The sequence below is a fragment of the Rhinolophus ferrumequinum genome, chromosome 12 (assembly GCF_004115265.2).
Source record: "Rhinolophus ferrumequinum isolate MPI-CBG mRhiFer1 chromosome 12, mRhiFer1_v1.p, whole genome shotgun sequence".
NCBI lineage: Eukaryota > Metazoa > Chordata > Mammalia > Chiroptera > Rhinolophidae > Rhinolophus > Rhinolophus ferrumequinum.
This window is the reverse complement of record NC_046295.1, coordinates 59,015,652-59,031,258: the sequence shown is the minus strand read 5'-3', so window position 1 is coordinate 59,031,258 and position 15,607 is coordinate 59,015,652. Positions and strand designations below refer to the sequence as shown.

Genomic DNA, 15,607 nt, shown 5'->3' with positions numbered 1-15,607 from the left:
CAAGTTTTATTCCTGTCAATATTTGTGATTTTATTTAGCTATACGCTTGAAATGGATACAATTTTGTGTTCTGCTTTTTGTACTTAAAATTATATTGTTGATAGTGTCTGTGTTTCCTCGACGTTGTTGTAATGACTGCATACTATATTGTTGAGTAGATATACCATCATTTAATCATTTCCCTACTGCTGTTTAATTGTTTCCAGTATTTTCCAACGATAGCGTTTCAATGAACGAATAATTTCCTATATTTAGCTTTTTGATATTTTAAATTTAGTTCCATAGGATGTATTCCCGGGAATATTAGTTGGTCAAAAGGGATAAACATGTGTTTGGAATACATATGGCAAAATTGCTTTCCCCAAGGGTTCAACAGATTTATATTTCCATCGTCATTATTTTATAAACTTTAGTTCATTCTCTTACTCAACAAACATTTTTTTAAGCCCTTATCATGTGGTAGCCTTAGTGAGAAGAAAGTGATACAAAGGGAGAAGCTCCCACATAAATATAGGACCCTTGCTATGCCAAGTGCTGATGAAGGCACAGAATGCTTGGAGAATCCTGAGGTGGGACTCCCAACTGAGCTGGCAGAAGAGGCCCAATGTCCTTTGAAAGCTTGGCGATGTCAGTGTGTGTGGCCTCTTTGGGATTATTTATAGAAACAAGACGAGCCCCATCTTTGGTCTTGGACACCCCATTGACAGCATGCCTTCTTCCAAAGAGGGACCCGTTTGTCTTTTTTCCCCCCTGGTGTGCTATCTGTAGCAAACTATTCTTCATAGTTTTATGGTAATGGTGGTTTTCTTGGTTTGTTTCACTTATGGAAAATTTAGGAAACACAGGAATGTATTTTAAAAAATCACCCATTTTCTTATCACCCCTGGACATCCACTGTTATCATCCTTGTATTTCCTTCCAAAAAGGAGATTTTAAAAAAGAGGTTAATGTGGAACCATATCAGAGGTCTTTGGAAATTAAAAACGGGTTGTTTAAAATACCAAAAATCCAACAACAAATAATAAACATAAACCCCAAAGCAATCTGGAGCACCAGCAATATCAGAAAAGTTCAATTAATTATGATCCATTCAGAGTGTGGAATATTAAGTGGCCATTAAAATACATACTTTAAGAGAATATTTTATATCATTGGAAAACACTCCCAGTGTGATGTTAAATGAAAAAGGAAAATACAAAACTATATATGCTGTATAATCTCAATTTTGTGGAGAAGAAATATTATTTCTGTATGCATAGAAAAAAAAGACACAAAGTATTAACAGAGAACCATTCTTAGCTCAATTTACTAGGGATTCTCTCTGGGAAGTAGGAATAAGGGTGATTTATATTTCATTTGTTTCTACTTTGCTGTATTTTTTTAATTTCACATATTCTACAATAAAAATATATGGACTTGAGGATCAAGAAAAAAACTTCTGTTAAAAGGGGGAATTTCATACCACTGTTCTCTTGGCTTTATGGCTCTGAAGCCACAGTTCTAATTATTCTTAACCACAACGCCCCATGACTCCTTTGGGCTCTTTGGTGTTTAGCCTAATTAGAACTTCAAAGTCTAGAAATAAAAAGAAGAAAGAGGTGAGAGATCAGGCAGTGTCCTTACAGATGGTCCTCGATTTACGATGATTCAACTTATACTTTTTTGTGGTGTAAAAGTGATTACCAATTCAGTAAACACTGTGCTTTGAATTTTTGATCTTTTCCCGGGCTAGCGATACGATACAGGTATGATACTCTTTTGTGATTCTGGGCTACAGCAGTGAGCTGCAGCTCCTAGTCAGGCACACGATCAGGAGGTTAAACAACCCATAATCCATAGGGTAGTCACTGTGTGAGATGATTTTGCTGTCGGGTAATGTAAGTGTTCTGAGCATGTTTGTTTAAGACAGGCTAGGCTAAGCTATGATGATCAGTAGTAAATGTATTTTCGACTTGCAGTATTTTCAACTTACGGTGGATTTATTGGGACATAACCCTGTCATAAGCCATTGAGCATCTGTAATTGTTTAAACACCACTGGTTCAATTAAATTATGTCTAATGATTTCCATCCTGACCTTGTGCTTATTTTTCCCTTGGTAACTCATTGAGGCAGGGTTTTCCTTTAGAGAGACCTTGTTGCTTTAACCATTGGATCATGCTTACTTCTAAGTTTAATGATCTTCTAACCCACCGGAGAAGATGGTGACCAGACCTTAATGGATGGGGAAGAACTTTGCATTCTTCCCAGCTCTTTTCAGTCTGGGGTGCATGGAGGTCAATATGGAACTGTGTGTGAATTTCTATTGGTCTTTGGAGCCCTCATCTCAGCCCCATGGGGTGCAACTTTGCGTGCATTTAAAGGAGCAGAGGTGGTGTGTATTTAGCACAGCAGGTTCCCCTTTCAACAAATGGTCATTATGTCCCTGGAACTACACTGAGGCCTGGGACGCAAAGATAACTGGGACCCAGTGCTTGCCTTCAAGGTGCCATATCGCAGTGAAGAAGCCAGGGATAGAAACAGACGATTTCAGGTGCTCAGTTATGGTGGGAGCATAGGAGAAGGGCTTCTAGCTTAGCCTGAGATTTTAGTAAAGGAAATTATGCCCGGTTGAGTCTTGAAGAAGGAGCAGAAGTAAGACAGATGAAGCAGGATGGGAAGCATCTTCCCTTTCTTAAGGAAAATACAGAGGTACAGAATAGAGTGTTACACTGTGAACACTGCAAACAATTCAGTGTTATGAAAACTTAGAGAGTGGTGGGAGAGACTGGAGAAGTTCACCAATTGTTTAGTTAACTTTCCTGTGGATTTCCCAAAGCCTAGTAGCATTGGGCATCCATGTTATTATTTACATTCACAGTGCTCTGTCTTATTTCCCACTCAGTGTCAGCTGTTGCTGGAAGTGGCCTGGCCTCTGTTTATCTTCCTGATCCTCATCTCCGTTCGGCTGAGCTACCCACCCTATGAACAACATGAATGTGAGTACGAGCATCCTGCTTGAGACTCCCGCCTGGCAAGTGAAATCCAGACAATGCGCATGGGCTAAATTTGACCTTTCCCTAGATGCTATCTTTAGGAAACATCGTGAATGGTTTGGAACAGAAAAGCTAGACTTCCGATTTTTTTGATAAGGCATGAATTCAGGAAACTATTTTCCGTCCTCGTGAATGGCGATAATAATAATTATAATAATAGCCAGCATCTGTCACACATTCTCAATCAGGAAAGTCAAATAACCTTACTGATAGTTCGGAAAGTGGTGATTAAAAACGCCCCTGAAAGTAGTGTCTGAACACCATTGTCATCTGGTCTCTGCCCGTCTTTTGCATATGCATTATGTCTTTACTACACAGTTGCAAATCATGGAACACATAATTTTAAGTAGCATTTGTGTAGAGCTTCTCAGATGGATTAATGTCATTTGATTCTCATAACAACCTTGTAAAATGGACTTTATTATTGTTATCATTTGCTTGATAGGTTAAATTGGGGCTCAGAGAAGTTCAGGGACTTGCCCAAGGTCACACATTTAATAAGTGACAGGGATGAAATAAAGCTCAAGTTATCTGACTTCCAATCCTGTGTTTTGATGATGGTCTTTACAGTGAGTGTAGAAAATACAGTAGTGGCCAAGAACACAAGCTCTAGATGTCAGATTACTTGGGTTTGAATCCTCCCTTCAATACTTGCTAGGTATATCACCTTGGGTAAGTGATATGGTTCTTGGTACCTGAGTTTTCTCATCATTATGAAAGGGGAGCATATACCTACACTATATGGTTGTCATGCATGTTATCCTACAATCACATCTCTCTCTCTTGGCCGGGCTTGCGGGATGGATTGACACTGCAGAAATGGGTCCCAGTCTAAATGATCAGCATTTATGTAGGAGGTTTAGGTGGAACCTTTGTTCTGTGCCTTATCCCATCATTAACCAGTTCTACCCACACCCTGCCAGCCCCATAGGCTTGCAGGATAGGAAAGGGATGGGACTAGGGTCACCTTTTAATTGTGTTCTCGGTCTGATCCTGTCTCTCTCATGGCACATAACTGCTAATTTGCTAGTACGTATTATATACATACATATACATATATTCAAGTTTTTAAAACCCCCACAAAACCTGAAGAACATTCTACCAGATTTTCAGATTTCTTCAAAAAGGAAAAGAACATAAAATGAAATATACACCCAATTTGTGAGCCTGGGAGGTAATTCTGCTTTCTCTTTTGGAATCCCAAAGATTGATGAGCAAATGCATATTTGATTTTATTTAACCATTATCTTAAGTCCCACTGAAATGCACATTTTAGGGAAAACGAGGCGTTTTCATCTGCTCAGCTATTTTCTCTCTAGACTGGTCACTAGCAGGCAAGATGGTGCAGTAGAAATTGGCAGACTTTGGATCAGACAAATTGGAGTTTGTTTGAATCTGGGCTCTGGCATTTGCTGAGGTTGTGATCTTTGTCAAGTTATTAATTTTAACCCAGAGCCCACTAAATCTAGGCCATAGAGTCTCAGAGCTGTTATGGAATTCCTATACATATAGAAGGAAGATACGACTTGTGCCTTTCATCTATGCACTTCTTGCAACCTTATATTCTGTTCTCACGACCTTCTAGGGACCTAGCCAGAAGGGAGAGAGCTAAGGTGAATCTTGCAGAGGTAGCTCATCTCTGGAAGCAAAGGATTGCTCTGTAATTCTTCCCAGTAAATCTTTTGCAGTTTGACCCAGAACCATCAAGGTCCTAATTACTTCCCTGGGTCCTGGGAGTCCATTATGCTACTTGATTGTCATCCTGTGCACTCAGTGCTAAGTCCTCTTGCTGCTTTTGTTTGCAAATAAGGCGGGACACAACATACAGGGAAGGGTCTTTGCTTCACCCACCAAGGTATAGCCTGAAATACCTTCACCTTCCATTGATTGCCCTGTACTGCCTGTACCAACACCACCCTGTCCTTGGTACCAGTATCTCTGGGAGGTCAAAGGGGAGACTCCCTTGGTCCTTCGAGTACTTGGTTGGGTTACATAAATCTCCCCTGCCTGAGGAGCAGCTGACTTAGGCAAGGGACCTTGTTTGGTTTTCCTTGAACTATTAACAGGGAGATAAGGAGGTTAACTAAGTAAATGTTCAAAAGGCCAGAGTCCCTTCAGCGTGGCCACAGTGATCAGATATTGTTACATCCTTGCTTTGGATGTTGCCTCTCTGGTTGGATGGAAGGAAAAAGACAGCTAGAAGAGCCCCAAAATGGAAATGCAGTGTAGCAAGTCCTAGCTATGGGTTAGCTTCTGGAGACACTCTGTGAGCACATTTGGATGAAAATGGTAAAATGAAGGAAGGTGGTAGTTGTGAGATGGAAGGAGTGTTTCCATGGGACTGTAGTGGAGTAAATACTGTTGTAGGCTCCGACCCCAGTGCCTCAATAATCCTACCAGGCCCATTCACTCAGCATTGACCTCGTGCCAGGCACTCTGCTACGTGCTTTGCCTGTAAGAACTCATGGAATACTCCCCGCAGCTCTGTGGAGGAGGTTGTATATTTATCCTCATTTTGCAGATGAGGAAACTGAGGGTTAGAGGTTCAGGGACTTGGCCAAAGTCACTGTTCAGCATGTTGCAGGGACTGGATATGAATTGCAGTTGGTCTCACCCCAAAGCCTGTGAAGCTACAGGGCTTTTTGCCACCTAGAGCTGGGGTTCTCAGTGGTTGTTACCTCTTTGGGGTCACAGATAACCCTGAGAATATGATGAAAGCTGGAGCCATGGCCTTTCTGTCCATAGGAATTCACACATGCTTGGTCCTCCAATTAAGAGCTCTTGTTCCAGGGCACATTTTCTTGATCCGCATAAGCAGCGCCCACAAACCATCCTGTGCCTGTGATGCCTAAGACCCGCCAAATACACCCCATCATGCTGTGTGTCAGAAGCTCCTCCATAGTGAAGGCAAAGGAGGGTGAGGAGATGCACTGTGGAATGAGGCTCATTGTTTCGATGAGTGATAATAGCAACGAGGACAAATGTAGCTTCGCAGGTGACATCTGACTCCAAGTTAGCAGCAAGCTTATTCGATGCCTTTGAGGAGCTTGTAAGCTGGCATAGGAGGTTGAACTAACAGGTTTGGCCAACAGAAGACAGCACAAAGGGGATCGGACAGGGCTCCAGGTATAAAGGGCGCCAAAAGGAAGGAACATGGATTGAGATCATGGAAATGTGGGTTCTACTCCCAGCCCTGCCCACTGATTCCCTGAGTGTTCTCCACCTACCACCTTATCTTGCCATGGTTGTCGCTTTAGAATGTGAAGGAATTGGATTATCCCCAGGGCCCCTCTGTGTCTCTGAAAGGCGAGGTGGGTGGTGATGAACGAAAGATGGTTAAGTACTAGCTGCAGGCCAGGCCCCCTCTGTATATGGTCTGATATACCCCTCTCACCACTGCTCCAAGGTTTGTGTCATGAATCCCATTCTATAGATGGTATCAGGTAGATTAAGAATAGCTATCTGATGCCAACTTTCCAACTCAGGGTCAGATTAGTCAGAGGTGGCAGGTCTCTGGGATATGGGGGATGGGACAGACAGATTTGGGATGGAGAATGTATGGGTGGAACCAATGGAGATAAAGATCAAGTCCCAACATCGCTTCAGAGAATTAATGTTTCTTCTGCATTTTTCTTCTCTTGGATGTCAACAGGCCACTTTCCAAACAAAGCCATGCCCTCTGCAGGAACTCTTCCGTGGATTCAGGGGATTATCTGTAATGCCAATAACCCGTGTTTCCGTTATCCGACTCCTGGTGAGGCTCCTGGGGTTGTCGGAAACTTTAACAAATCCATGTAAGTACCAGATCATGTTTTCTTTCCCAAACTTGCCGGTTAATACTTTTCCTTCCCTTCTCAACCTCTGGAGAATTTTGAACGGTTGGATTTGAGTGGAGTTGCTTTTGTAAAGATTTGGGTGATAAAGTCTGCAAAATGCAGGTAGGGAGAATTGCTGCCAGGATTTAAGACCTACCTTTGGTGTATTTTAGGAGTAACGACGTGTAGCTAAAAGTCGCGTGGCTGGGTGGGTGGCCAAAGACTGGTTGGTAAGTTGAGGAGGGAGACACAGCACACCTTCATCTGTCACTTAGCCCACTCGTGTAAAAGACATTCACTGTGCATCTGAACCAGCTGGCCTGGGAGCTGGGGGAGGGGTAGGTGGAGAGTCGTGAGTAGGAAGGGGCCTGCCCTCAAGGAGCTCACAGCCAAGGCCGGGGGAATTTGGTCCTTTCTGTTCACAGATCAGAAAGATCTGTTACTCTGCCGGCATCTTTCACACTGCACTGTCCCACTGTCTGGTCTTTCTCTTCCCTGGGTGTGAGCTCCTGGAGGACCAGGATGCCACTTTCTTACCTTCTGTATTCCTGGCTCCTGACTTCCACACCAGAGACATATGGGCTTAATAAGTGTTTGCCGAATGAGCCATTAAAAATTTCTTGGAACGCACAGAACCATGGCATGAGTTAGGATGGACGAAGGACTGTAGAAGATTTATCAAGACAGTTCTGAGGAAGCTGCAGCTGGGGAGGCAGGGCCACATTAAAATGCTCATGGACTTTAGGCTTTGTTGCTTTCGTGGGCCCTTTCTTCCATGCAAAAATAATGAAAATTTTATAAGTGTGTTGGTCTAAAGATGAATATAACCCAGGCTGGATTCATCATTATACATATTCTTTCTGATTGTCAAAGAGTATCCTGAGCCCTAGGCACTGTGCCTACTGTGTCTCATGGATAAGTCGGCCCTGGGGGGGTGGGAGGGAGGAGTGTGTGTGCGAGTGTGTGTGTGTGTGGGGGGGGGGGGCTTCCTGGAGAGGAGGCGCATGGGATGGGCCTTGAAGTGGGGGGTATGACTTGCTTGTGTGGACACCTGGGGAAGAGCAGCTGGGGCAGGGGTGGTAGGTGGGAGGTTGCAAATCTTGGGGAATCAGTGAGGCTGGGTGTGGGGAGCAGCAGGAGTGGAGGACCTGGCAGCCAGGCTGGGGCATGTACTTGGTTCAAGTGAGAGAGGCAGCTGGCCTGACCAGAGCTTTTCCGCTCTTCTTGCACCCCCTGCAGTGTATCTCGCCTGTTCTCAGATGCTCAGCGGCTTCTTTTGTATAGCCAGAAAGACAGCAGCATGAACAACATCCACAAAGTTCTGAGAACATTACAGAAGATGGAGTACAGCTCACGTAAGCAGCAGCCTTCTGTGTATCGGTTTGTCATTGGAAATTGACCTGCACCAGGGAAAGACAGGATCCCAGCCACCTGGTGCTTGTCCCTTTTAGCTCTTCCTACTGGGTTTTCTCCTCAGTGGCTGGGCTGTATGTAAGGCCTCTCTGCAGGAGGTGTTGGGAGACGGTGAGTGAGTGCGCTGGCCTCCTTTAGGGAGAGACTGGCACAGGCCCAGTGTTCAGACCGTCTAAGGGTGCAGGTTGCTTTCCAACTTCATTTCTTTGGAGTTGGCCCTGTGGTTGCCATGAATGGGCAAATTTATAGACAAGGGATACTTCTGTCATATAAGAGCAATTAAAATTGCACCTTGATATGGATAAGTGGAAGTAAGCATTTATTCCTGAAAGGAGAATGCAACTCATCTTTCCCCTAGTCATTTGATTTCGTCTGATCGACATTTGAACTCTGATCTTTAAAAAGTGAAATCTTTATCTTTAATTTGATAAGTGCCCAGGCAGTTTATTGCATGACATTAAGGAAGTGTCTGAGGAACAGATAGTTTGCTGACTGAGGCGCTGGCTGCAGAACTCCTGGAGCAGCCGCCCAGGCAGTGGCCTACCAAGGGGACAGGGCGTGTGGGAGCAGTCCCCTGCGTGCAGGCAATGATGGTGTGCATGGTCTATACAGAATTTAAAAGCAATACCAATGCATACTGAAAGTCCGTCTACTTTTCATCATTACGGTGCACCAGTTCTAAATAACATCAGTGATAAATTACTCCCCATCATGGGCCAGCTGCTGCCACTACTCCAGGAATATACTTTTTACTCAGTCTGGTGTTTCAGGAGGGATAGAGTGGGCTGGCCTTAGCTTGAAAGACCGCCCAGATTCTGATCCACTTGGCAAAAGGAGAAATGGTGTAAAGTGTTCGAGTTTAAACCAGACTCGGTTTGGAGGTTTTTCTTGGGTCAGGAAAAGAGGCAGTGGGCAGTGGGGGACCTGATGACAAAAGGAAGCAAAGCTGTGTGTGGAGGTGTGGACACAGAGGAGGAGTCACTTCACATCAGAGAGAGGTGTGACTGTGCTTTGGCTTCTGGCTCAGCTTCGAGGGGCCCCCAGCTGGACCACTCCTGGCTGCATGGCCAGGCCATCTGGATGCTGTTTCCTTGCTCTGTGAGCCCCTGCACACGTGTGTCTGTCCCAGTTCAGGACACAGAGGTAGCAACCACCAGTCAAAGCGTATCAGTCCTTCCTGATCTACTGGAGGGCCCCTGCCTGGTAGACCAGAGGCAGAGCTAGGGTGATTTCTTCTACAATGTCAGCATGGCCCAGAGGAAAGAGGAAAGAGTGTTAGGATACATTACTTTGTAGTTTTGTGACTTTGGGAATATGTCATGTAGGCTCTTTTGGGCCACTCTTCTCATCTATAAAATGGGGACAATAGGAGAACCTATCTCATAGGGTTGCTGTGAGGAATAAATGAGGAAAAACATTTAATTGCTTAAAAATAGCATCTGGCACATAGGAAGCATTTAGTGAACATGAGCTGTGATCATTTTGGAGTGGTGACATTTTGGCCAAGCCATTTAACCTTTCTGAGCCTTAATTTCCTCAGCTATAATATAATAGGTAATAATTACATTTTACCTAAATGTAAAATCTAAAAGTGCCTGGCACATAGTATGTGTTCAACAAATGGGAGCCAATATTTTTCTTATGTGTCAGTGATGCATTTCTGAGCACCTGGCCTTGCTTTTCTGCTCTCAACTTCACTGCTGGAGAAGTAGACTGGCCATTGGGGATGAGGTGTTCAACACAGTTTCAGATCTTAGTAGGGGCTTCGTTAGACACGCAGCAATTTTTCTTCTTTGAGCAAATGGCGGGTGGAGTTCGGGTGGAGAAGAGAAACCAAAACTGCATTCAAAAAACTTTCTCTGCACAGCTCTGAAGAGAGAAGGTCGTCTCCGAATTTGATTATCCGTGATTATCTGTCCGTTCACTGAGTCGGTTCCCTTTTCTGCCCTGCGGCTACTTCTTAAATTGCTTTCTCCTTTCTTTGCCTGCCTTGCAGCCAAGAGCCAGGCCTCAGTCTAGAGGGAATGCAGGAAACGCTGCTTCTTCCCAGGCAAGCCAGTCAGTCACTTTTTGCTGAATTTGAGTAGCACTCTAGATGGCAGAGAGGATCAGAAGCTGGGGTGTGTCAGAGGAGGACCTGACTTAGACACCTGTGCTGAGTTAGCTCTCTCGCAGTGTCACCCTCAGGACTGCAGGGATCCTTGGTGCAAAGCCCAGCGCTCATCAGCCTTCTCTTTCAGACACCCACGTCCTGCGATGGGCACCTGCCTCTCACATGGCAGCTCATTTTGGGTGTTGACAGCTTTCAGTATCAGAAGATATTCACTATCCTGCTATACCTTTTTGAAAATGAGGCTAATTCTTTTTCTCTTGAGATACGTAAAGACAGGTCTCGTTTTTTATTTATTTATTTATTTTTGCCCTTTCTTCCCAAAGTTTGATTTTTCTAGACTTCTGGAATGATTTTTTTTCCTCCTATATCCCGTTGTGTTTCAGTGCCTCTCTGTCTTTCTTGAAGTTCATCAGAAATGACAACAGGGTTCTAGCACGCAGTAAAAAAGGGACTTTTTCTTCTCTTGTTCTGAGCACTGCATTTCGGTGAATGCAATCTGAGATTGCGTTAGGCTTTTGGGCGTCCACGTCACTCTGCTGACTCATCTTCCATGTGCAGTCAACCAAAATTGCGGAGTCTTTTAAATATACAGCATTGCAAGTTTCTTGTTCTCCATTTCCTGTTGTGCTGCTGGCATTTTGAATCTAAGGAAAATACTGTGTGCCTCTTGTCTGTGTTACATTTCTAGATTTCCTATGTCATCTCGTCCTACCAAAAGCATTTTAGATTCCGATTTTGCCATGCACTGCATTTGCTGCTTCTTGTTGTTTCCTTTCATTTAGGAAATTGATAAAGAGCTCGCTTTGTTCTCATCCAAGTCATTGATGACTGTGGGATGAAGGCTTGAGGTTTGCATCAGTCCACTGGAAACTAACAACCCCTTTGTACGCTACCACTGTGGCACGTAAAGTTCTACCAACCTCTGTTGTCGTCAGTGCTGGGCCACTGAGCTCCTGCTTTAGTGGTCTAGTTGGAGGACTTATCTTATTTTTAGCTTCAGTTTTCATGTGCTAAATCCATTGGACGGTCCAAAGATAGTTTTTGCATATAGAGGTCTCTACTCAAATACTCTCTTCTAGTCCCATGGTTTCCTGGGCTAGAGCATTGCTTTATTTCTACTTATTGGATGAGACCTAAGAAGCAGTTAGTTCATTTATAGACAAATGGGTTGATTGATTCAATTGTTCAACCAGTATTTATTGAACATCTAATATGTGCCAACCACTGTTCTAGGTGCTGGGACACAGAGGTATACAAAACAAATATGGCCTCTGTCCACATGGAACTTCTGCCTCTAGACAAGACTCTGATATAGAAGGGGGAAGTTATCACAGACCCAGGAGGGATAATCTGGGAATAGAACACAGTTAAGCCTCTGCTATTTCATGCAGCTCTCTTTCTACAGTGCTATCTCGTGTGCTGGTCTAATAATCTTCCAAATGTAAAGTCCTCTAGTTTTAGGAATCAAATCACAGACAAGTCTAAATATCCTTGCAAACCATCCATGTAGAAAGCCTTACAGAGGGACCTTACTCGGTTTTCTAATCCCTGGAACTTTCTGGAATCTTATTATTTTCTTCCTAAACCTACAGACGTGCAGGTTGAATGGTGGCTAACTTGATGTTTGGGAATCAGTGTGAGGAGCATTCATTCTTCGTAAGTCCCTGTCATGACTGCAACCCAATGGAAATACCAAACTTGCATAAGTTTTCAGAATCTCTCGAAAAAGTGATGGATCTAGCAAGATTCTGTTTCTGTGAAATGCAGAATGTCGGGGGGCGTTTTCTCTGGGTGAGTTTTGTGTGACATCTGAGATGATTTCAGGTGGCACACAGACTGGCAACTTTCAATTTTAACCCACATCAAGTTACAATTTCATGGGTATTATTGCTTAGGAAGATGTTCAATGGGAAAAAATTAAAATTAATTTAAAGGAAACATTATTTTAGGTGGATATGGTAAAAATTGTGAGAGTAGTTTGTAGATGATTGAAGGTTGGAAAACACCTGTATAAGAGGAAGAGTTTGGGACTTTGTATTAAGATTTTTTTTGGGAACAAATTCAGGCTCTGTCCCTCATTATGTGTCAACCTTGGGCATGTTTTGATTCTTTCTGACCCTCAGTTTACCTGAAACGTGAGATTATCTGCCCCCAGGGTCATTTAGCATTAAATCAGATGTAATCTGTGGCTGACTGATGGCAGGGTATAGCACATAGTTGATGCACAATAAATCTGAGTTGATTTACCTCCCCTTCTCTTCCTGGCTGCCTTGTTGGCTTCACCAGTTTGTCCAACCTCTCGGGGCCTCAACTTTCCTTGCCTCGAAATTGGGACTTTGACAACCCAACCTGAGAATGTTTTATCTCGGAAACTTGGTCGGTCCTTGGGTGGGAATCACCTGGGACTCACCGGTGATATGGGCTGTCTCGTACACCATAGCCCTTGAAGGCAGGACTGACCCTTATTCGTGGTTCTGTCCCAGGCATCAGCACAGTAGCAGGCATGTAGTAAGCAACCCATGAATCTGTGAGAGAAATGAATGAGGGTGAGAGAAAATACCCGCCCTTCAGAGTATTTTTAGAGTCAAGTGAAAGTGCTTTGAAAAGTATGGGATCCCAGCACATGTAAATTTCAAGTTGATTCCCTTGTGTAAACCCACGTCAGCAGGGCTCTAAATTAATAATAATGACGAAAGTTCTTAAAACAGCTTTGGCTTGCTCTCTTCCATAAGGTTTATTTTCTTGAACTTGACTGCCATGAACCCAGAGGCCTGACATGGATTTACTGAGAAGCTTAAAAGGTTTCATTTTTATAGCCCCCTTCCAAGGCCCTGGTAGGGATCTTAGCAATTAAAAATTGCCAAAGTAGTTTAAAAAAAAATACTCTTTTTCTTAAAGAGAGCCCCCCAAATTGTGTCAGCTTCGGGACTGACAACCTGCATCTGTGTCTGTCTCCTGTCTATGCACTGTCTCCTTCCTCACCCTCCTCCTTCATTCCGTCCATCAGCCTCACTCACCAACCAGCCCCGCTGCCTCCCACCCCTTTGGTGAATCTGGCAGACAGGCCAGAGCTAAGGCCTCCCAGACGGAGCTGGTGCTGCCTGGATCAGGACTGGGCTGGACAAGGAGGTGTCCCTTTGCTTTCTTTTTGTCTTTACTGCTTCTTTCCTTTCCAGCCACTTACATGCATCATCGCTCAGGGATATTGACCAGGCTCATTAGCCTGCTTCCTGCTGAACGTTTCTGCTCAGGCATCCACTTTGCTCCAGTGCCTTGCTCCTTTCCCCAATCCTGGCATCTTGACCGCAGACGCTTTCATCTCTCGGGGGCACCACGGGCCCCCATCCCTCTTGAGTGTACACCGTATATAATGGTTGGGGCTTCCTACTTGGCTGGGATTTGTGAAATGCATATCCTGGGGCTGAGGCTTCTTGCCTTCCTGGGGTGATCCATCCTTACATCCCCTAGAAGAAGTTCTCCAACTCCTCTGCTTTCCCCCATGTCCACAGTCTTGTCTGCTGCTGCATCCCGTGGCTGCTCCCCCAGCCTCACCATTGCTTGTGCTGGCCAGGGGCAATTCCGAGGCTTGTGAGGGCACGGTGAGAGCTCTCTGTCAGCTGTGGCCCGGCCCAGTGGACAGGACTGTGTGTTCTGTGGTGGGGCTGGATGCCAGAGCCCCAGTCTGCCCTGTGCAGGGGACTCAGCCGCTTCCATCCGCAGCCAAGATCTTAGCTCTTCAGGTGTCAGACCCTATCCCAAATTACAGCTGCACCAATACCTTTTAACAGAAGCCCAGTAGATGGGACTTCAGAGCATGATTTTCCAGACCTGCTGAACTAGGCCATGTCAGGTAGGTGGAACAGTTGAGGAACTGCTTTCAAGCTGTATGTAGAGCTGCCAGATTACACGTTTGTGTGGATGCCATGGTTTCCATGAACGGCACTCCCCATGAGAACCGTGCTCCCAGAAGCTGGGTAGTGTACAACCCACATGGCACTTTGCCGTGGCCTAAGTACCTTGTCTCTACTTCCCATACTGAGGACTAGGGTTACAGCAAGTCTCCGACAGCCCCTGCATCAGGGGCTTCTGAAATTCCTTCTGTCCAGGATGTAGAGTTCTCTGAAGCTTAGGAGCACTTTGCAGGGAAAGAACAAGGAAGGACTCTGAGCATTTTGTCACTGGGCTGGAGATGTCCCTTTGGAGGACATCCCACGTCATTGGGGTCAAGGGCTGGCAAGGGCAAGGACTGGAGGGGAGATCCAGGGCAGCGCTGTGCACATCCTGACTTGGGTCTTGAGCTTTTCCATCCCTTCGGCTAGATTTTTGAATGTCAGCGGCAGGGCTGCCATTTTCGGTATATTCATGATACTGATCAGATTTGTTTGGCCTTTCTGATGTGCTCTGTAAGACTTTTATAAAGTAAGTCCAGAGGGTTATGGTGGGCTTTACTTAGCGAAAAGGGTCATAACTTTCTGGCTGTTGGATTTCCTAGCAATACTGGGAACTCACTGTATGGCCCTTTGATTCTGCTTTGATCTTTGAAAGTCAAAAGGCATGATCCCCAGAGGGCAGGGCAAGCTTTGGTGACATGGCATTGTAGTTGGCCGTGGCAGGGAGTTGAGGGAAGGGGATGTAAAATTTTCATCTTGTAAACATCCACTGGGCAATACAATTTAGTGTTAAGAGGACAGATTTGGCAGTCAGACTGCCTTGGTTCAAATCTTGGCTCTCCTGCTTACCAGCTGTGATCTTAGATCATTCCATAACATCTCTGTCCCTCAGTTTCCTCAAAATGGAGATATTACTAGATTCTCTCTTAGAGATATTGTGGGGGAATAAATAAGCCAATAAGGGTAAAACATTTGGTACAGTCTTTAGCACATAAGAAGTACCAGGTTTGTACTTTAATTTCACTACATTTTTACAACCATCATGTGAGGTAGGAAATTTTGTTCCTTTTTATGCACATTAAGGAGTTGAAGTTCAGAGAGGCTAAGTAACTTGCCTAAGGAAGCACAGCTGGCAAGAGGCAGGAAAAGAGCTACAACTTCAGTTTTTCATACTCTGCTATTACATGTTAAACAGAGCAGCCCGGGGTAGCCAGACACTTCTCCAAGGTCACAGGATACTAGGCATTCATGGGCTGGGATCAAAAAGGAGACTAGGGCTTCCGAGAGAAATGCCAGACTTCCCCCATTTCCCGGCTTCATGGGTAACAGGCATGGATGGAAC

At 44.6% G+C, this 15,607-nt stretch overlaps 1 protein-coding gene across 3 annotated transcripts in view; it reads left to right on the top strand.

Moving 5' to 3' along the window:
• The window catches only part of ABCA1 (ATP binding cassette subfamily A member 1), a 122,258-nt gene that overhangs the window by 28,048 nt on the left and 78,603 nt on the right, over positions 1-15,607 (top strand). For all 3 annotated transcript variants that reach the window (XM_033122557.1, XM_033122555.1, XM_033122556.1), the window contains exons 3-5: positions 2,884-2,977; positions 6,687-6,828; positions 8,089-8,204. In XM_033122557.1, coding sequence (XP_032978448.1) covers positions 2,884-2,977; positions 6,687-6,828; positions 8,089-8,204 — 352 coding nt within the window. The remainder of the gene's footprint in view (positions 1-2,883; positions 2,978-6,686; positions 6,829-8,088; positions 8,205-15,607) is intronic.